At 38.7% G+C, this 21,168-nt stretch overlaps 1 protein-coding gene across 5 annotated transcripts in view; it reads left to right on the top strand.

Moving 5' to 3' along the window:
* Window positions 1-21,168, top strand: part of ADAMTS9 (ADAM metallopeptidase with thrombospondin type 1 motif 9) — a 172,313-nt gene that overhangs the window by 33,359 nt on the left and 117,786 nt on the right. For 3 of the 5 annotated variants that reach the window (XR_009153439.1, XM_058168993.1, XM_058168997.1), the window contains exons 5-11: window positions 85-168; window positions 2,267-2,391; window positions 3,363-3,403; window positions 3,519-3,624; window positions 6,244-6,390; window positions 11,426-11,567; window positions 16,398-16,505. Coding sequence is in view for 4 of the 5 variants with exons in the window: in XM_058168993.1 (XP_058024976.1) it covers window positions 85-168; window positions 2,267-2,391; window positions 3,363-3,403; window positions 3,519-3,624; window positions 6,244-6,390; window positions 11,426-11,567; window positions 16,398-16,505 (753 nt within the window). In the remaining variant the exon portion in view is untranslated. The remainder of the gene's footprint in view (window positions 1-84; window positions 169-2,266; window positions 2,392-3,362; window positions 3,404-3,518; window positions 3,625-6,243; window positions 6,391-11,425; window positions 11,568-16,397; window positions 16,506-21,168) is intronic. The other 2 variants (XM_058168996.1, XM_058168995.1) reach the window with 2 other exon arrangements.

The raw sequence follows: 21,168 nt of genomic DNA, 5'->3' as shown, positions 1-21,168 counted from the left end.
AAGAAGGGGGGTGGGAAAACTGTCAATTCTCTCCTTGCTTGTATGCTAATTAACATTTTTTTTTTTAATTTATCTTTTACGCAGGTAGCATCTATATACAAAGACCCAAGCATTGGGAATTTAATTAATATTGTTATTGTGAAATTAGCCATCATACATAATGAACAGGTAATTGCTTTTGAGAATACTCCCTTTCTTTTGTGTACCTGCTTGTTATGTTTCCAAAAATGCCTTCTTAATTATTCCTTCAAGGAGATGCTTTATAACATGTCATGCCTGACAATTCACTGTGTTTCAAACTGCTGAAACTTGACTAGTAGAGGCAAGTGGTTTAAATCTATCTTAGTCATAGGGCCTATATATTTTAGCTTGGCCCACATATATGGTATGTGGCAGATTCTGGGGAGCATTAGGCTGCTGGGACAATCCTCCTGTTCCCCAAGACTTGAATGCCACTCTTCATGGCTTAGATCCATCCAGTTTTGGTCGCCACGATGTAAAAAAGATGTTGAGACTCTAGAAAGAGTGCAGAGAAGAGCAACAAAGATGATTAGGGGACTGGAGGCTAAAACATATGAAGAACGGTTGCAGGAACTGGGTATGTCTAGTTTAATAAAAAGAAGGACTAGGGGAGACATGATAGCAGTGTTCCAATATCTCAGGGGCTGCCACAAAGAAGAGGGAGTCGGGCTGTTCTCCAAAGCACCTGAGGATAGAACAAGAAGCAATAGGTGGAAACTGATCAAAGAAAGAAGCAACTTAGAACTAAGGAGAAATTTTCTGACAGTTAGAACAATTAATCAGTGGTACGACTTGCCTTCAGAAGTTGTGAATGCTCCAACACTGGAAATTTTTAAGAAAATGTTGGATAACCATCTGACTGAGATGGTGTAGGGTTTCCTGCCTGGGCAGGGGGTTGGACTAGAAGGCCTCCAAGGTCCCTTCCAACTCTGTTGTTATATTATATTATATTATATTATATTATATTATATTATATTATGTTATGTTATGTTATGTTATGTTATGTTATGTTATGTTATGTTATGTTATATTATATTATATTATTATATTATATTATATTATATTATATTATATTATATTATATTATATTATATTATATTATATTATATTATATTATTATAGATGGGGGAGGGGGAAGATAGAAACTTGTTTTTATTGTTGTGAGAGGGGTGACATGCCAGCAGGATCAAGTTACGCATTTTCTGATTGAGTGGTCCTTGGTGCTCTCTGCGTTTGATCATTTTCTTGCAGACATTACCCAAACTAGGTTACATCATCAATACTAGTAAGGATATTTTCCAATTTCTGACACGCAGTCCCAGGCCAAAAGGTTCACCACCGTTAAAGTACAGGGAGCCAGATCAAATCAAATTTATTCTTTAGATTTATACAGCATTCCCCTTTCCTCTAGATCAGGATTTCTCAACCTTAGCAACTTTAAACTGTGATTCCCAGAATTCCCCAGCCATTGTGGGAGTTGAATTCCAAATTGCTTAAAGTTGCTAAGGTTGAGAATAGATTGCATTTCTCTACTTTCCCCAACAGCCATTCTGGAAGGTTGGAGGCATCTAACGGAGAGCGATTAGTTAAAAAGTCACCTAATGTGTTTTTATGGCTAATAATCTGCTCTCTCTAATCCTAGTCCAACACTTTCACTCTTACAGCATCCTGGGACTCAGTTAAAAAGCTAACATCTATGTTTTCACAATGTGCTAACTTCAGTTGGTTTTAACTTGGGCTGTTTTGTTTTTGTGGATCAGCACCTTGTATGAATGCAGGCAATTTAATTAATTTGATTCAGTGCATTGCGAGAACCCAGAAAATAGGTTAATTTGGCAATCAAATAAAGTGGGTTGTGTGAGCCCATCTAATATGTAATTTAGCACTCAGTTTTTCTTTTTGTAGGAAAGACTTTGTGGGAGAGGAAACACGCAGAGCTATTTTTCTGATGGTTTCTAATACGGTTGATAATTACTAAAACTGATTGCGAATCTTGTTCATATTACTTCATGATTTTATGACTATCCTTTTCACACTTTACTCTTTATTGAGTTTATATTTTACTGAGGCATATTTAGGGCAGAAGTAGGGCACATAGGTGTTTTATTATCAGAATGAGATGCCTTTTAATAAAAATTTGCCCATCTGAAAAGTTGATGCCAGTTTTCTTCTGGCACAGAGAAGGAGGACATCTAAGGAGGATAGAAAATTATATAACCATTCTTTTTGTACCTTTTATGTTTAGGATGGCCCAGCCATATCTTACAATGCTCAGACAACACTAAAAAACTTTTGCCAATGGCAGCAAACTCAGAACCAGCTCAGTGAAGAACATCCAGATAAACATGATACTGCTGTATTGGTGACAAGGTATGTCATGAGAAGCTTTCAGCTCATGCTGAAATAATCATGTGATCGTTTTTTCCTTTCCATTCAAACATACCTGGTTCTCTGAGACTGTCTAGACAAGTTGATATAGTTTTCCTGACAAGATTTTTCAGGGGTGGTTTGCCATTGCAAAGGCTGAGAGAAAGTGACTGGCCAAAGGTCACCCAGCTTGCTTCGTGTCAATGCAAGATTAGAACTCCCAGTCTTCCAGTTTCTAACCTACTGCTTTAACCACTATACACTTTGGCTCTCAAACTTGGTTCCCCAGACTGGTACCCCCCAAATAGGTTCCCAGAATCCTCAGCCATGGGGTATGCCTGCTGGGAAATATGGAAAATATAGTCCTAACACATCTAGACAGTACTAAGTTGCAGAAAACTGACTTGATCTATAACAGCAAAAATATCAAATGATTCTAGTTAAAAGCATATGGGACTATCTGGTTGTAACTGGAACAATTTAGCAATATATTATGAACAGTCTGTGATACGGAGAATCTTTCTAGATACCTTCATGGGCTAAATTTTGGCAAAATTCCCTCAGACCCAAAGATATGGTTACCTCTAAAACAGAAATATACTTTTCTTTTTTAGAGAGATTGGTGGGGAGTGCAGTTGTGACTTATAGCAAGCTGATCATCACATCCCAAAACCTGGCTGTGGCCAGGACAAACATAATAGTATTTAAATGCATGCAGTTGAATGTTAATGTTAATTTATATTTCAAATCGTTGATTGAATATGTATAAGATTATTCCATATGTACTTTACATGTATTATTCTAACACTTTTTTAAAAAAAATAGAGTTCCTTCTTGCTTTTGAGCCTGTTGTTACTGAATTGGTATGAAAAAATATTGGAAAATTAACATTTGGCAGGAAGAATAGGTTTATTGTATTGCAAATGATGACTTGCACGAAGATTAAAGGCATTAAAAGTGTGTTTTGCTTTCAGGCAGGATATTTGTAGAGCTCATGACAAATGTGATACTTTAGGTAAGCTTAATCTCCTCTTTTTTTTTTAACCATTTAAGATGATAACATTTTTGACAGCATGTTGTGTGTCTTTATAACAAGTTCCTTTTTATAATTGTTTTTTTTAATTTCCCAGGTTTGGCTGAACTGGGTACCGTCTGTGATCCATACCGAAGTTGTTCAATTAGTGAAGACAGTGGACTAAGTACTGCTTTTACAATTGCACATGAACTTGGCCATGTGTATGTGCTGTCATTTTATATCAACTTTAAAAACAGCAGTATACAATATTGGGTAATATATTTAAAAAGCCTATACAGGTAGTCCTCAACCTATGACCACAATGGAGCCCAATGTTTCTGTTGCTAAGCGAGACAGTTGTTAAGTGAGTTTTGCCCCATTGTTAAGTGAATCACTGCAGTTGTTAACTTAGTAACACAGCTGTTAAGTGAACCTGGTCTCCCCATTGACCTTGCTTATCAGAAGGTCTCAAAAGGGGATCACATGAACACGGAACTCTGCAGCTGTCTTAAATATGAGTCAGTTGTCAAGCATCCAAATTTTGACCACGGGACCATGGAGATGCTGTAAGGGTCATAAGTGTGGCCTCCACTTGTGACCACAATTGAGCCCAAAATTTCTGAGTGAGACATTGGTTAAGTGAATTTTGCCTCCTGTTACAATCTTTTTTGCCACACTTGTCAAGGGAATCACTGCAATTGGCAACCTGGTTGTTGATTTTGCTTGTCAAAAGTTTGCAAGGGGTGATCATGTGACCTTGGGAAACAGGAACGGGCATGTTAAGTATCTGAATTTTGATCACGTGATCATGGGGATGTTGCAAAGGTTGCAAGTGTGAAAAATGGTCATAAGTCACATTTTTCATTGCCATTGTAACTCAATGAGCTGTTGTAAGTCGAGGACTACCTGTATATGTAGCTCAGTATTCAACTGTAGAGTCTTTGGTGTTCTCTGAGCTTGTTTGCTTGCTTGCAGATATTTCACTACCCAGCCAGGCAACATCATCAGTGCTAGTGGAGGTGAGATTTGCTCACTATATTAGCTTGCCCTGCTGGTTTTTGTGAGGGTGTAATTTTCTCCTAGATAGTTCCTTGATTTAAGGTATTGCTTTCTGCTTGATTGTTTGTCTGGTGTTAATCTCTGCTTATCTGGGTGTTGGCTGCCGGAGAGGATGTATTCTGGTCTTTTTGTTTCCTTCTTAACCTTTTTATTGTCTCTTTTGAATGGTGCATAAATGTGGTTTACCTATATATGTCTCTTGATGGCTGATTTGTCTAAATGCCGAGTGTTCAGGAATTCTGTATTATTTTTGGATTTAGCTTGATTTAGAACGCTTACCAATACCCTAATCAAGGAACTATCAAGGAGAAAGTTACATACGAACAAGACCCACTACTGAATTGTATATAAACAGGGAGCAAATTCAACATTCACTAGCAGTGATTATTTTACCTAGTTGGATAGCAAAACATCTGCAAGCAACAAGGTCAGTCAACATAATAAATCTTAAGTATGGCTATTAAAGTTACTCTCTATTGAATCCAAAAATGCCCTACAATAGCAGAAGGTCCTGGCTTTGCACTAATTTCTGCAAGCAGTAAATTTAAGGCACTTTGTTCTTCTCCTAGAAGCCTACTGGACTGAGGGAAGAGGCGGGACAGGAATTTAGTTTTACCCAATCAAAAGAGTAAAAGAGAAAGAAAGAATGCAATAGCTGACAATAGGACAGCAAATCTGGACTTACATTTGAATCAAGCCTGTGTTCATTCAACTGTGATATAGCACAGCTTAGTTTACTAGCTGAATCAAAAGTTTTCCAAACTTTAATATGGTTTAATATACTTTGTCCTAATGCATAACTGAAAATTTGGGAACTGAACTCTTCGTAAATTCAGAGATTGGATGAACTCTTGGGATTTATCATAACAGTTCATCTTTTTAGTATCTGTACTTTGGGAAGGATTTTTTGTGGCTTTAATTATATTTTGGTTTATGTGTTTTATTATAAACTCCTGTGAATTGCAAGATTCAGCAGGATATAAATGTGCTGAATCTATAAAAGAATAATGAATTGTTTTAAATCGTTCCAAGAACTTAATAGTTTTCAGGAAAGAGCTAATTAACTGCAATAAACTAGGAAAACTAGGAGTGTTTTAATCAGTCAGTCATAGTGAATTGTAGAATTCAAAAATATTTCTACAATGGTTGCATAATATGTATAGTATGTTATAATGAAGAGCAAAATATTCATAAGTAAATGAATCTTTGAATCCCATGAGGACTAACCTCTTAATTTATGTATATCTGGTGATATTATTTTGGCTGCTTGTGCTATTTTGTTTCCTTGCCTATACAGAAATTGAAATTCTTTGTTGCTCCTGGGTTCAAGTTAGGGACAGATAATCATGGAGAATATCTATGTGGTTGCTAAGAGTCGAAAATAACTTGATGGCATGTAATCAATCATTCTTGGGTTCAGATATATTTAGCCAACTGTAGGATAGCTCCTCAGATTATACATGTAGGCTACAAGTCTTTGCTTTGGAATGAGGATTCTGGTTTACAGAAAAGAACCCTTCTAATAAAATACTTCATATTTCAAAGAAACAGGGTGTAAAGTTTTTTATGTTTATCTGCAACTTCCGCACTTCTGTTTTGCACAATAAATTCTATTTAAATCATAAGACAGCAGATTCAGCTCTTTTAAATTGATCTTAACAGGGGAGTTAACCTGTCTTAATTCATATAATCCGCTATATATAAAAGTATTTAATTTGGACAAATCATTTTTTTAAAAAAGTATTGTATAATGCAGTGGTCAAACTACTATCTCTCTTCAGATTTAACATGCCCCATGATGACAATAATAAGTGCAAAGAAGAAGGAGGAAAAAGCCAGCAACATGTTATGGCTCCCACCCTCAACTACAACACTAACCCCTGGATGTGGTCAAAATGTAGCCGTAAATACATCACCGAATTTCTGGAGTAAGATTTTAATGATTTTTTTGATGCACGTCATGTGATTTAAAAAAAAAATACTTTATGAGGTACTTTATTATTTTGGCATAATATTGTGGGAGAGTGACATGCAAATACCGTATATACTCGAGTATAAGCCGAGTTTTTCAGCACGTTTTTTGTGCTGAAAAACGTCCCCTCGGCTTATACTCGAGTATATACGGCTTATACTCGAGTTTTTTTTTTCTTCTTTTTTTCACATTATACCGGATGGCGCAAACTTGGCGGGCTTTTGCATTAGTGCGGGGAAGCCCTGCCGGTGCAGTGAGAGGGCGGGGCGGGGGAGCCGCCAGCCTTCTCGGCTGAGGGAGGGAGGGTTTCCCCGACCGGTAGCTGCCTCATTTCCCACCCTCGGCTTATACTCGAGTCCCCAGTTTACCCCAGTTTTTTGGGGTAAAATTGGGGACCTCGGCTTATACTCGGATCGGCTTATATTCGAGTATATACGGTAAATATGATAGAATCAAGATCACGTGAAGTGTTAATACCACTTTATAATGCCTTGGTAAGGCCACGCTTGGAATATTGCATTCAGTTTTGGTCGCCACGAGGTAAAAAAGATGTTGAGATTCTAGAAAGAGTGCAGAGAAGAGCAACAAAGATGATCAGGGGAGTGGAGGCTAAAACATATGAAGAACGGTTGCAGGAACTGGGTATGTCTAGTTTAAAGAAAAGAAGGACTAGGGGAGACATGATAGCAGTGTTCCAATATCTCAGGGGTTGCCACAAAGAAGAGGGAGTCGGGCTGTTCTCCAAAGCACCTGAGGGTAGAACAAGAAGCAATGGGTGGAAACTGATCAAGGAGAGAAGCAACCTAGAACTAAGGAGAAATTTCCTTACAGTTAGAACAATCAATAAGTGGAACAACTTGCCTGCAGAAGTTGTGAATGCTCCAACACTGGAAATTTTTAAGAAAATGTTGGATAGCCATTTGTCTGAAGTGGTGTAGGGTTTCCTGCCTGGGCAGGGGGTTGGACTAGAAGACCTCCAAGGTCCCTTCCAACTCTGTTATTATGTTATGTTATGTTATGATGGTAATGGTACACTATAGGCAAATGTCTAATGCGTATGTCTCTCTGTGTGTGTAGGGTGTACCAAAATACAGGCTACATTCACAGTTCATTATATGCATTACACTACACGTTTGAATTGGTTGTCATTTTCTTCTAAATGCTTCTTCATTTGTTTCACATGCAACTTTTGAATATTTCTAACTGCTGTAACATTTTTTTCTAGAAAAGACCTGGCTTTTTACACATTGAATGCAGTGCAGTGCAGTGCAGTGCAGTGGAGTATAAGAGTGCAGTGGAATAGAAATAGAAATAGAAATAGAAATAGAATAGAGGAAGGTCTAGGACTTTTTACCTCGAACTCTTGGTGCTGCCTGTTTCTCCACCAGGGTTTCGCCTCCATGTTATTACGCCTCGGCACTTTGGGCCACGGCCCCTCCAACCCAGTCCCTTTGCCGCGGCCCATTCATGTACAGTTCGCGGCGGGCTTTTGGGTGCACAGGACAGTTCAGAGCCAGCCAATCAGTGCAAGGGATTGGGGGCTTTGGGAATAGAACAGGGGTTGCAGTTCAGAGGAAGACTCTGTCTGTCAAGGTGGCCGAGAGCAGCACGAGGGAGGGATCCAGCCACAAAAGACGAGTGGGTGGATGGGGAGTGAGGCTGTAGAGGAAAATTCCCAGAAAAGGGAAGGAGTTTACTAGGACAAGGCTAAACAGCCTTGGGTGCTTGTTAGGAGACAGAAGGGGAGGGGTGGAAGCTCCCCTATTCATGATCCTGCCTCCCTGACACCGAACAGGAAGAGAAGAGCGGAGTGGTGGGGGGAAGAAAGAAAAAGAAAGAGGAGAGAGAAAGAAAAAGAGAAAGAAAGAAAGAAAGAAATGCCTCCCTTGAACTGCAGCCCCCGCTTTATTCCCAAAGCCCCCAAGCCCCTTCACCTGGCTTCAAACTGTCCAAAAGCCCAACGCGAACTGTATTACAACGAATGGGCCACGGCGAAGGGACTGGGATGGAGGGGCCATGGCCCAAAGTGCCGAGGCGTAATAACGCGGAGCCGAAACCCTGGTGGAGAAACAGGCAGTGCCAAGAGTTCGAGGCGAAAAGTCCCATCCGAATAGAGGAGGTGATTTAGATGCCATTATTTTGTTTTTGTTTTATCATTTTATGATTATTTATTTATTTATTTATTTATTTGATTTTTATACCGCCCTTCTCCCGAAGGACTCAGGGCGGTGTACAGGCAAAAGTAAAAAACAGACAATACAATATACAATTTAAAATGCAAGTTAAAAAACTTATTATAATTAGCCTAAAAACTTTAAAATATATAAAAAACTAAAACCCCATTTAAAATTAATAATAAGAAATTTAAAATCGATAAAACTTAAGCCAGCCCCGCGCAAGTGAAAAGATGTGTCTTCAGTTCGCGGCGAAAGGTCCGAAGGTTGGGTATTTGGCGTAAACCCGGGGGAAGCTCGTTCCAGAGTGTGGGAGCCCCCACAGAGAAGGACCTTCCCCTGGGGGCTGCCAGCCGACATTGCTTTATGTTTTATAGTTGCTGGTTTTTACTGCTGTTGTGAGCCACCCAAAGTTGTTTAAGTTGGGTGGCTATATAAATTTATTGCGATCGACCTATGAGATCTGAATTTTGGTATACCTAGACAGGAATTAATGAAATTTACTGTGCTATTTTTCCCGTAGTGTAAACCGCCTGAAATCATTTGAGGTAGGGCAGGATAGAAAGGTTGTTATAACTAGCACATAAATTTAGGAAGCACATAGTGAATGCCGATACATATATGCACCTCGTCTCCTGAATCCTTTCTGCATATGACATGTGTGTGGATCATAAGGTACACAGGGATGAATTCCTATCCAAAGTTTCTTTTTTCCTTGGTAAAGTCCTGGGTAAAAAGAAAGAACTAAATGGCAAACAGCAGAAGCCACATGAAAAAAAGAAAAAGAAAGAATATTTCCCTGAAAAAGAGTGTGATCACAAAACCTGGGCCAAAGAAAGTTGCAATAATTTCTTTTCCTAATGTTAGACTGTGTATTCTGTTGTTTTCTCCTTCTCTCCTCTCTGGTTTTTCCCAGGTGTTTTCTAGCTACTGAGCAAACTGATTTTCCATTGTGTTCTTAAGAGAGGGAAATTCTGTTTTTGTAAGGATTTTCTACAAATTGGGGGAAGGGTCCCATCAAATAGTAATATCTCCCTCTGGTTTCTTTTATCCTTCTTTGGCTATACTTTTACTGATACTCGGTAGCTGAGTTTCATATCAAAAAGAGTACGAAAGAGGTTCATTTTGTAGTGTAAAACCCAGATCTTAAGCAGAGCTTTCTCCCAGAATAATAGGGCTACATGGGGTTTGGCATCCTCCCAAAATTATTTGGAAGAATTGCCAAATAACTCACAGGAGCCCAGTATCTCTACAATTCATTATAGAAACACACTTTTTTTTTTCAGTCGAGGGGAAAAAATAGATGCTACTTCTTCACCGTTAATGCGACTCTTAAGTCAGCCCAACTTTTTCCACACACAAAAGCTCCAAAAAAAATCTTTAGCTGTTTAATTAAAACCAGCAAAGTTCTGTAATCTCAGGAGGTCTGAAGCCTTTCTTCCAAGTCATTTATTTATTTATTTATTTATTTAATTTTGTCATAACAATATACACAAGTATAACACAAAAGATTATATAATATATAAACATATATATGAGGAGAAACAAGGTAGTATAAGCATATATATATATATATATATATATATATATATAGGTCTTTGGTTGTTCGGGTTTTCTCCCGTGTAAAATTGGAAGTGTCTTGGCGACGTTTCGACGAAGTCTCATTCGTCATCTTCAGGCTTCAGCTTCGTGCTTCTGGGAGCAATGTGTGATCGCAGCTGTTTCTTCCTTTTAACTGCTAGTGGGGGTTTGAACTGATTGGGTGGGAGCTTGGCTGTGCTCTGATTGGATGGGGGTTTTTCTGTGCTCTGATTGGCTGGGGGTGTGTCCTGTGTTGGTGGGGGCTTGGTTGTGCTCAGTCTAATCTGTGCTGCAGGGGGATTTGAGCTGGTGAGCTGCACTGCTGCTGTTTGGCTTCGTGTTCGTGGTCGTGCTACATCTTCGTAGTGGGTGTCAGTCTGCTGCATGTATGGATTGGAGGGGTTTGAAGTGGCTAATGTTGCAGCTGCGGTCTGGCTTCTGGTCCTTGGTCGTGCTTCCTGATCAGTGTGGGTTTGGGTGTGCTTTCTGGGTGGATGTGTGGTGGTGACATCCTGTGTGGACCTCGTGAGTGTGGGTCTGGTGTCATTCCTCGTTACACGGGAGAAAACCCGAACAACCAAAGACCTATATACAAACACCCGTGAAAACCTCAGAAAACAAATATATATATATATATATATATATATATATATATATATATATATATATATATATATATATATATATATATATATATATATATATATATAGGGGAAGAAACAATAGGACAGGAACAGTAGGCACGTTTGTGCTTTTATGCAGCCCCCTTAGAGTCCTCTTAGAAATGTGGTGAGGTCAACAGTGGATAGATTTTGAATAAAGCTTTTGGGGTTATGAGAAGAGACCACAAAGTCAGGTAATGCATTCCAAGCATAGATTATTCTGTTACAGAAATCGTGTTTTCTGCAATCTAAACTGGTGCGGTTGACATTAAGTTTAAATCTGTTGGTAGCTCTTGTGTTTTTGAAACAAGCATTGCATTTTAATGTATACTACAGTACTGTTCTTAAGAGCAGGTGCACGTCATGAAATGCAGCATTTGATGGTGTGATAGTGATTGTTCCGTTGTCTGGCATCTACCGGTATATGAACTGAATGTTTTACTTACTGTGGGAAGAATGCTATCTGTTCAGTGTTAATATTCTCCTGATTATCTGTTAGTGGGAGATTTTAAAATAACCTTAATCTACTACCACACTATAGTAGTGAAGATAACTGTAATGCTTTTCATTCTAGCACTGGATACGGGGAGTGTTTGCTTGATGAGCCTTCATCAAGGACCTACACTTTGCCTCAACAACTTCCTGGTCACATGTATGATGTCAATAAGCAGTGCGAGTTAATTTTTGGGCCTGGAGCTAAGGTTTGCCCTTATATGGTAATGTGCTTTTTTTACTTCTTTGGTTTGCTTATAATACGAACAACTGTTAGGTTTATCAAAAGGAAAATCCCTGCTTGGTATGCCAGATTTGAAACTGGAAAAAGACCTGAAAAAACATTATGGTCTGACCAAAGTTTAGATTGCAGTTTTTAATTCCCCAAACAGGTTTCTACAATATTCTGCCTTGTATACGTCCAGTGATTTGAGATTTGTACAGGTAGTTCTCGACTTACAACCATTTAGTGACCGTTGGAAGTTACAATGGAACTGAAAAAGTGACTTATGACTATTTTTCACGCTTATGACCGTTGCAGCATCCCCATGATCATATGATCAAAATTTGGACACTGGCATTTATGACAGTTGCAGATCCTGGGGTCACGTGATTCCCTTTTGCAACCTTCTGACAAGCAAAATCAATGGGGAAGCCAGATTCACTTAACAACATTATTAAATTAACACTTAACAACGGTGGCAAGAAAGGGTGCAAAGCAGGGGTGAAATCTACTTACCTTTCTTACTGGTTCGGACGCCCTGCATGCACGTCACATGTGTGCGCAGACGTGCGCATGCGCAAAACCTTCTGCACATGCGCATAAGGTAAAAAACACGTTACTTCCTGGTTAAAACCAGGAAGTAATGACACCTGGGTGGGTGGGCGGAGCTACCAGATCATCAAACCAACAGCCATGATCGCTATTGGATCACACAATCCGGTCCGAACCGACAGCATTTTACCCCTGGTGCAAGTGGGGTAAAACTCACTTAACTGTCTTCCTTAAGCAATGGAAATTTTGGGCTCAGTTATGGTTGTAAGTTGAGGATTTCCTTTAGGTGAATAGAACCAATCACCGCTCTCAAACACACAGCACCTTCCTTTGGGAATTTTGTCAGCCTCCCCTAGTATGACCCATGCATTCCATAGCCTAGTGCAGTGGTAGTCAGCCTGGTCCCTACCGCCCACTAGTGGGCGTTCCAGCTTTCATAGTGGGTGGTACGGGTTTTGTCTGATACTGAAGCACTTTCCTTTTTTTAAATTTAATTGACTTTTTTAAAAAATTTCATAGCATTATTTAAAAACATTTTCATTATGTCCAGTGATTTGAGATTTGTATAGGTAGTTCTCGACTTACAACCTAATGAAAACCATTTTCATTAGGTTTTCATAAAATTCCCCATGACAATTTAAATTTCTGAAAATATACTATTAGTATCACCCGCACATAAGTTTAGTTCATGTTACATAAGTGAAACTAAATGGCGCTATAGTGCAACCGCAAACAAAAAAGCCTCATCCCAGAATAGCTCGTGCATCTCCCCCCACACCACCCAGCTGTAACAGACAAGCAGAGTGGTAGCCGGCGCCCCCCCCCCCAACCCAATCCATGATGCGTGAGAGGCATGCGCAGACGACGATACATGGCGCATTACCGTGGAAATAGTGGGCGGTTAGAAAATTTTACTACTAACAGAGATACAAAAGTGGGCGGTAGGTATAAAAAGGTTGACTACCCCTGGCCTAGTGCAATATTTCTCAACCTTGGCAACTTTTAAGATGTCTGGACTTCAACTCCCAGAATTCCCCAGCTATTCACTATGCTTGCTGGGGAACTGTGGGAGTTGAAGTCCAGACATCTTACAGTTGCCAAGATTGAGAAACACTGATCCATTCTCCATCACTGGATGTTTTCAAGAAAAGACTGGACAACCATTTGTCAGGATGATATACAAGGACTCCTGCCTTGGGCGGAAGGTTAGACTAGAAGGCCTCCAAGGTCCTTTCCAGCCCCATGATTCTATGATTTTAGTGAAAGAAAGTTATAGCAAAGTACAGGCTATGTCTGAATAATTGCGAGAAGGCAGCCTATTTGATCAGCAATTGAGATACTTACAAGCAATATTTTTTTAAAATGTTTAAAAGGAATTTGTCATTGTGTGAGTGTAATAATCTCTAAAATTAGGTTGCTTGTTGAATTTTTGAGAGAAAAAACATTAACATAAAAAGTAGGGAGCTTGTTTACAGACATTCACTGGCACCTGTTTATACAAGCAAATATCTGAACAGAGTTGTTGTTTTCTTTATACAGCTATGAAAGAGCTGTGACTGTTGATTCACACTCATGGCCTCTTGATTATTTAATCAGGATTGAGGTGACATAGAAATTGACTAATCAGAGGAGTTGCAGATTAAATGCATCGTTAGTTTTATCAACATGTGTTAGATGCCTTCAACAGTCACACTCACAGTATATACAGTATGCACATATACCGTAATTTCAACTTTGAAAGGTGGAATCTGTTTTTGTAACTTGGATGTATAGATTGGAGCTTGAGGTAGATATCTTTCAGAAATGTAGGGTTTCTAGCTCTGGATGTTAAAAGTTCCTATTTATTTAAACAATAAATAATAGTCTAATCTGACCGAGTCATATCAACCCTTATATGAAGCAATAGAGACCTTCTTGAGAATCAGAATGTCATTGGGGACATTCCTTATCTCAGAAGTAAGGTGGCGACAGAGAAGATGCATCCTTGAGTCTCTACCTTCTTCATCTCTTATGGATAGGGCATGTGCTTTCCCTCAAAGATTGCATGGAATCAGCCATATCTAGGGTAGGAAAGATGTTCCATGTAGCTATTTGTGCTCCAAACTATGCAAGGCTTTCAAGGTAATAACTAGCATGTTGAACTTTGGTTCAGAAGCAGAATGTTAATCAATGCAACAATCAGTAGGTGGGTAGCATTATTGGCTCTAGTTACTCTCAGGAAGCAGATGGGGCACAGCATTATGTACCATTTGGAGTTTCTGGGTTGTTTTCAACCCAGCCACATATACAGAAAGTTACAGTAAACCAGATGACAAGGGTGAAGTTCCTCTTGGCCCTATTCTCCATTTATACTGTAATAGGAGTTTAGAATCCTGAGGAGGCCAAATTACAGACCTATAACATAACCCAGAATCAAACTTGGAATGAGGCTTCAGCCAGGAATATTGCTGACAACTCTTGTATTTCAGGGGTTTAATCTCAGCTTGTTGGTTCCATCCAGGCCATTACAGCTAGGATTTCTGTGGTTTCCCCCGGTTTGCTTTAGGGATATCCGTCTATGACTGGGTGTTACCATCAGATGGTAATTTCTCACTCCAGATTTAGAGATGACTTCTCCATCAAGTTCAGTCAGTATTGAACCACATGGGGAAGAGAAACAACCCTTCTAGAAACCAAAAGCAAAATGGTTCTTCTCTCAAGCACTCTGAAAGTCTCCAAGCCTCAGTTCAAAAGGGTATCATGGTATTTATTTAAAATGTGTTGGCTAGCTAACCGAGGTGGTTGGTGGTGTCAGAGTCAACTCAGAGATCTGCTGGGACCAAGAGATACACACATCCTCTCTCCGAGACTCAAAAAACATTACCCACTGGGGCAGCAAATGCCATTTCTGTTCCAAGCTAAAACCTGAACTCCATTGGTTCCAATAGATTTGTTTTCCCTAGAATGATATTTTAACCCCTCCCCCTGTATCTTCTCTAAATTCTTCCATAATAAATTAGAAATTGGTCAATTGTTATCCAAAAAAGCTTGACTGAGAGGTGGCTTCTTCAGAAAGGTATATACTTGCTGGCGATTTTATTCAATACCATCACATCCTCCTAGGTCAAAGAATGGTGAATCATGCAGTATAGACATGCAGGATTGCTAGGAGATTCCCTAAGATTTAGAAGATATATTTATCTTCTTTTAATTTCTTATTCATACACACATACACAGAGAGAGAGAGAGAGAGACAGACAGACAGACAGACAGACAGACAGACAGACAGACAGATATAGATATATACGAAGATGGAATAGATAGAATAGCTCTAGGGTAGGGTAGAATAGAATAGAATAGAATAGAATAGAATAGAATAGAATAGAATAGAATAGAATAGAATAGAATAGAATAGAATTTTATTGTCATTTTAAATTTTACACTAATCAGCATACATTAAAATAAGCAACTTATCCATGAAATTTCCCAGTGTCTACTCAGTAATAATTCCCATTGAATGTAATAAAGCGTATGGTACTTACAAGTAATTGTACATTCTAAATTCTACCCACTATATTATATACAATGCAGAATAATATATAGCCATTTTAAATAGAAATTACAGAGGAAGCTTAGTGAAATTTTTGCAGAGTTGTAGCTTATATCTGTATTTTTACTAAAAAATAGGACAATATGTAAGAAAAACTCTCTCATAGGAAATAATGACTGGTAATCTATGTAAGAGGTTTTGTTTTAATGGGATTGATTTGAAAGCATAGGGCACTCAAGTCTTAATAATTTGGGGACCATCTGCCTTTCTCAGCTGCCTGTAGCATATTCAACTCTTTCTTAATAGTCACGAAATTTAAAAATAGAAACCATTAATTACTTCAAGGAAAGAGAATACAAGTACGATCCAGATGGAGAACAGGGTCAGATATTTCAATAAGAATCTGTTAAATTTGGGAGTAATAGAAATGTTCATTATTTCTGATTTTCAGTGTTATGTTCATTTTGCAAGAGGAAGTTTTTAACCAATTTTTCATAATGGGATTTCTGAGCATTTTGTATGGGCACAGGTTTAGCTTTTCAATCAGGAGGTTAAGGCATTTGAGCCAAAAATGTCAGCGTTTGCAACCTTAGCCAAGTCACTTCCTCTAGTTTATTGTGCTCATTGTTTATACTTCCTTTCTCAGTGATGGTAATAACACCAGGGAGATAATCTAAAATATGTATGTGGCCTGTAGCATATGTTATACTGGCTGTTGAGTAATGCTGAGACCATTTAAAATCACTTAAGCAGAAGCAGTGCAGAAGACTATGGTGCATTAATGATGATGGAGCACATAAAGGATGTCGTACGCAACACACACCCTGGGCAGATGGGACGGACTGTGGCCTTGGAAAGGTTAGTTGGTCTCTTTGCTCTACCTCTTTCCATTATTTATGTATTAGATTTTTATCCCACCTTTATTTTTTTTGTAAATAACTCGAGGCGGCCAACATACCTAATATTCTTTCCTCCTATTTTCACCACAACAATTTTATGTGGTGAGTTTGTCTGAGAGAGAGTGACTGTCCCAAAGTCACCTAGCTGGCTTTCATGTCTAAGGCAGAACTAGAACTCACTGTCTCCTGGTTTCTAGGCCAGCACTTTAACCACTACACCAAATAATGGTATCCGTTCATTAAGAATATCTTTAACCATTTTATTGTTTGACTGCAGCCTTTTTGAACTCTCTGTTACCAGACTGTACTCGTTCACAGACCACTTCCTATTTGCTTATTCACTAGGAGGAAAAGCTCAACCTTTTCTTTTGAATGAGATTTTTTTTCCTTTCTGTAATATCCAACTTTATACTGGTGACCATTAATAATTGGACTGCACGAAGGCTACTTTACAGATTATTTCTGTGAGGGATTCTACCATATCATATCATCTCATAACATTTTCTTTTTAAACACTGCTGAAGGCAACATCACTCCACAATTAATTTGGAACAAGTAGTTTGAGTGCAGAGTACTGATACAACATCTGGAGTCCAGTTCCCTCAACTGGAGAAAGTTTATCTTCCTTTTAAACATTTTTTGTGTTCTCTAACCAAAGTGAAGTAAAATGTTTTGCTTCAGAACTGCAGAATTTAAAACTCATGGGTGTACATGATCAGTAAAAAATAAATAAAATAGAAAATACATTTTAAGACCTAAAACCTGAGACACCGAGGAAAAACCCTGAAATTAAACCAACAACGTTCTAGAAATGTTTGCTTTAAGCCTCTTTCCTACAGCAGACAAACTCACGTGATGTGTTAGACATATTTCATATGTGAGAACACTGAGCTGGATAGTATTAAACCAAATAATGATCCAAACTCAAAACTTTTCAGACAGATATCTGTTATACAGTATTTGTTTACTTCAGGGTTAGCATGCTGCCGCTATGATATAAAAAGCAAATATATTTTTCAGAATATGTTTATGGCATTGAATTTGCACATCTAAATGGGAAATATCATCTGTAATAAACCATTGTTGGGATCTCATTCATAATAAATTTCTCATAGGAGATGGCCTGCCTTCTACTGTTATTTCTACTTGTCTCTTATCAATCCATTCTGCAGTGGGTATACTTGCTTTTCAACCATTTTAGTGCATATTGAGCTGCAAAATATTCTTAAGGGCTAGTGCTATCTCAGTTAACATCATGTTTGTGTTTTATTGATGTCAGCTGAGGTACTTACAGGCCTGTGCAGAAGGTTAGTATGTTGATTTCCTTTAATTTTCAAACTGTCTCATCCATTTGGAGTTTACTGATTGCCCATAAGAGGTGTACAACTATTTGTAGCCTTTTAGAAGGCAGACTGATTCTAAACTATCCAGATCCGAGACGTGAAGACCAACCTAACTAGAAAATACTGGGCTTACCACTGCACCTCAGAACAGCCTACCCCACTATTTACCTTCCTTGCTACTGTGTTGTTTAATATGATAGTTTATGCATCAAAAAATCATCAGATATTGTAATATCTAACCTGTAACTGAAAAACAGACAGATTGCTTTGCTTAGAACAGGGGTGTCAAACTCAATTTCATTGAGGGCCACATCAGGGTTGTATTTGATCTCGGGGGGGGGCAGAGGGTGCATGGCTAGGGTGGATGTGGACGTGGCCAGCTTGACGTCACTCATGTCAGGGATACCTATGGTGGCCCAAGCACTCTGCCAGCGAAAACGGGCTCCTGAGCTCCATTTTTGGCTGCAACGGCTTCCTGCAACCCTCTACCAGTGAAAACGGAGCTTGGGAGGACACCCATGGCCCTCTCAAGCTCCATTTTGGCCTGCAGGTCCTGCAACTCTCTGCCAGCAAAAATGGAGCTTGAGAGAACTACCGCAGCCCTCCCAAGTTCCATTTTTACTGGAAGAGGTACCGCGGGCCGGTCCTTTGCTGTTTTCAGGGCGGCCCCACAGGCCAGATCTATGCACCCTGTGGACTGGATCCGGCCCCCGGGCCATGAATTTTACACTCCTGCCTTAGAAGCTATCACATATTGATTTTCTTTTCTTTCTTTTTTTTCTGGATCAGTAAATGGGCACAGCCAAGAGAATAGATCAGCCTGTCTTAGTAAATAAACTGCAAGTGATTGATAAAGAGAATAAGAGCTGTTATTAAATTGCAAAATATTTTTTTAATTATTATTGCAATGCAAGCTATAACATTTCTGGATTTATCTTGCCTAGCCCATGCATCCAATCAATAGAAATAGAAAACAATATATATATATATAAGGCTATTGGTGATTAGATGTATATAATGTATATCAAAATTATATAAAAGGTAGATCCGAAATATTCAGTAATGTCACAGCTTTGTTGAATATGTACAATTGTTCGGAAAAAAATTGTTATAAAAATAAAATTTTAAAAAAAGTTACATTATCTTGCCTATCCACCTGAATTACACACTTTATTTTTCTTACAAAACAAGAGAAAGACTGAAAGCTTCTGGTTCTGTTTTGTGACCAAATTGCAGTTACTTCTGATATCTGAACTCAGAAATCCATTGTCTCTTTAAAATCTGTTATTAGAAAAATGATTTGATAATGTGACTTACCTTAGCATTGTTTTAAACGTGCATAAAATGAAAAAAACAAACAAACAACCAAAACTTTGCAATGAAGTGTTCATCAAAGTAGAGCCACATCTGCACAATCCTAATAATGGTATGATTAATTATTTCTCTTGGTGCAACATCAAATGGGCTGATTATCATGGAAAATACTGCCTGCTTTAAATAAAGTGTTTAGAAGTATAAATATCAAATGTGCCTGAATTTAAAATGCAGCATGTATGTGCATGTAGAGTATATACTTGTGTTTCCACATCTACTGTAGAAATAATAGAAGTTTCATTTTTGCCAACTTGACTTTAGTAAAATTCACTCATGAGAATACCACTTCAGAATAGAAGGACAGTTGACTGTTCTGAGGACGATATAGCTAGAAACTGCCAATGAAATAGATTCCGTTTCTTTAAAAAGGTATAATACTATTTCTTTTGAGATTAGAGACAGGAAGAGTCACATAAATTTTTCAAAGGAAGCAGTGTTAAACATTTTATCTTAGCCATACAGGTAGTCCTTGACTTGCAACTGTTCATTTAGTGACCATTCAAAAGGGCACTGAGTTCTTTTCATACTTCTGACCACTACAGCAATCCCCATGGGTCACATGATCAAAATTCAGACACTTCGCAACTGACTCATATTTATGACAATTGCAATGTCCCAGACCCATGTGATCACCTTTTGCAACCTTCTGACAAGCAAAATCAGTGGGGAAGCCACTTGCACTTACCAACTGTGTTACTAGTTTAACAACTGTGGTGATTCACTCAACAATTGTGGCAAGGAAGGTCATAAAATGGGGCAAAGCTCACTTAACAAATGTCTCACTTAGCAACAGAAATTTTGGGCTCAATTGTCATAAATTGAGGATACCTGTATATTCAAGGAATATTAACAGCACATTGTTAGAGCATATTTTTGGTAGGAGCAAGTTTAAAAAAAGAATATTTTATAATTTATACTTATGTCCAAAAATCTCAATTCAATGCTAATTTATTTTAATTTTATTGGCATTGTTATTTTTATTCTGTTTCTTTTCATGTACACTGAGTGCTCCTGAACCAGAGACAAATTCCTAGTATGTTTAATCATATTTGGCCAAGTAAAGTAGTCAATTCAATTGAAATTCAGTTCAATTTATATAATTAAAGTTCAAAAGATTTCTAACTCAATCATAGAAGATATAGTAATTATGTCCCTGCAACAATAAAACTGCATACAGCATAGATCTTGGGCTTTCTGTTAGATCAGGGGTGTCCAATCTTAGCAACTTTAAGACTTGTGGACTTCAACTCCCAGAATTCCTTAGCCAGCTTTGCTTAAAGTTGCCAAGATTTAAAGTTGCCAAGTTTGGACACCCCTTTGTTAGATGGTGTACAGTTCTGTGTTTACAGAATAAAAATGCCTCTACTTTAAAAGCCATTCATTCTAATTTTCTGAAAATTATTCTCTGTGTTCTACACTTAATTTTAAATGCCTTTAGTTGGTTCTCTTGGGTTAGCCCAGGGATCTGTAACCTTAAACACTCAAAGAGCCATTTGGACCCGTTTCCCACAGAAAAGAAAACACCAGGAGCCACAAAACCTGGGTGGGTTTGGCCAACTCGACGTTACTCACTTCCACCAATCACATGACCCCCCCCAGCCACGCCTACCCAGTCGGTCATTAGGACAGAGAACCGGTTGTTAAAAAACACCGGGAACCACAAAAACCTTTTGACATCTCTCTCTTCCCCCCCCCCCTCACCCTTTCTCTCCCCCCCTCTCTCTCTGTATCTTTCTGTCTCTGCCCTGGCCACTTCTCCATCCCTCGCCGTCACCCTTATCTTCTCAGGTTAGGTGAGGAATGACTGGGAGGGAAGGGCGAGGGGCAGGGTCAGCCAGTGGTGGGATCATCCGACAGGGAGCCACATGCAGCTCTGGAGCTGCAGGTTGCTGACACCCGGGTTAG

The sequence above is a fragment of the Ahaetulla prasina genome, chromosome 2 (genome assembly GCF_028640845.1).
Source record: "Ahaetulla prasina isolate Xishuangbanna chromosome 2, ASM2864084v1, whole genome shotgun sequence".
In the NCBI taxonomy this organism is placed as follows: Eukaryota; Metazoa; Chordata; class Lepidosauria; order Squamata; family Colubridae; genus Ahaetulla; species Ahaetulla prasina.
Note: the sequence above shows the minus strand (reverse complement) of the source record. Positions and strands in the feature narration are given on the sequence as shown.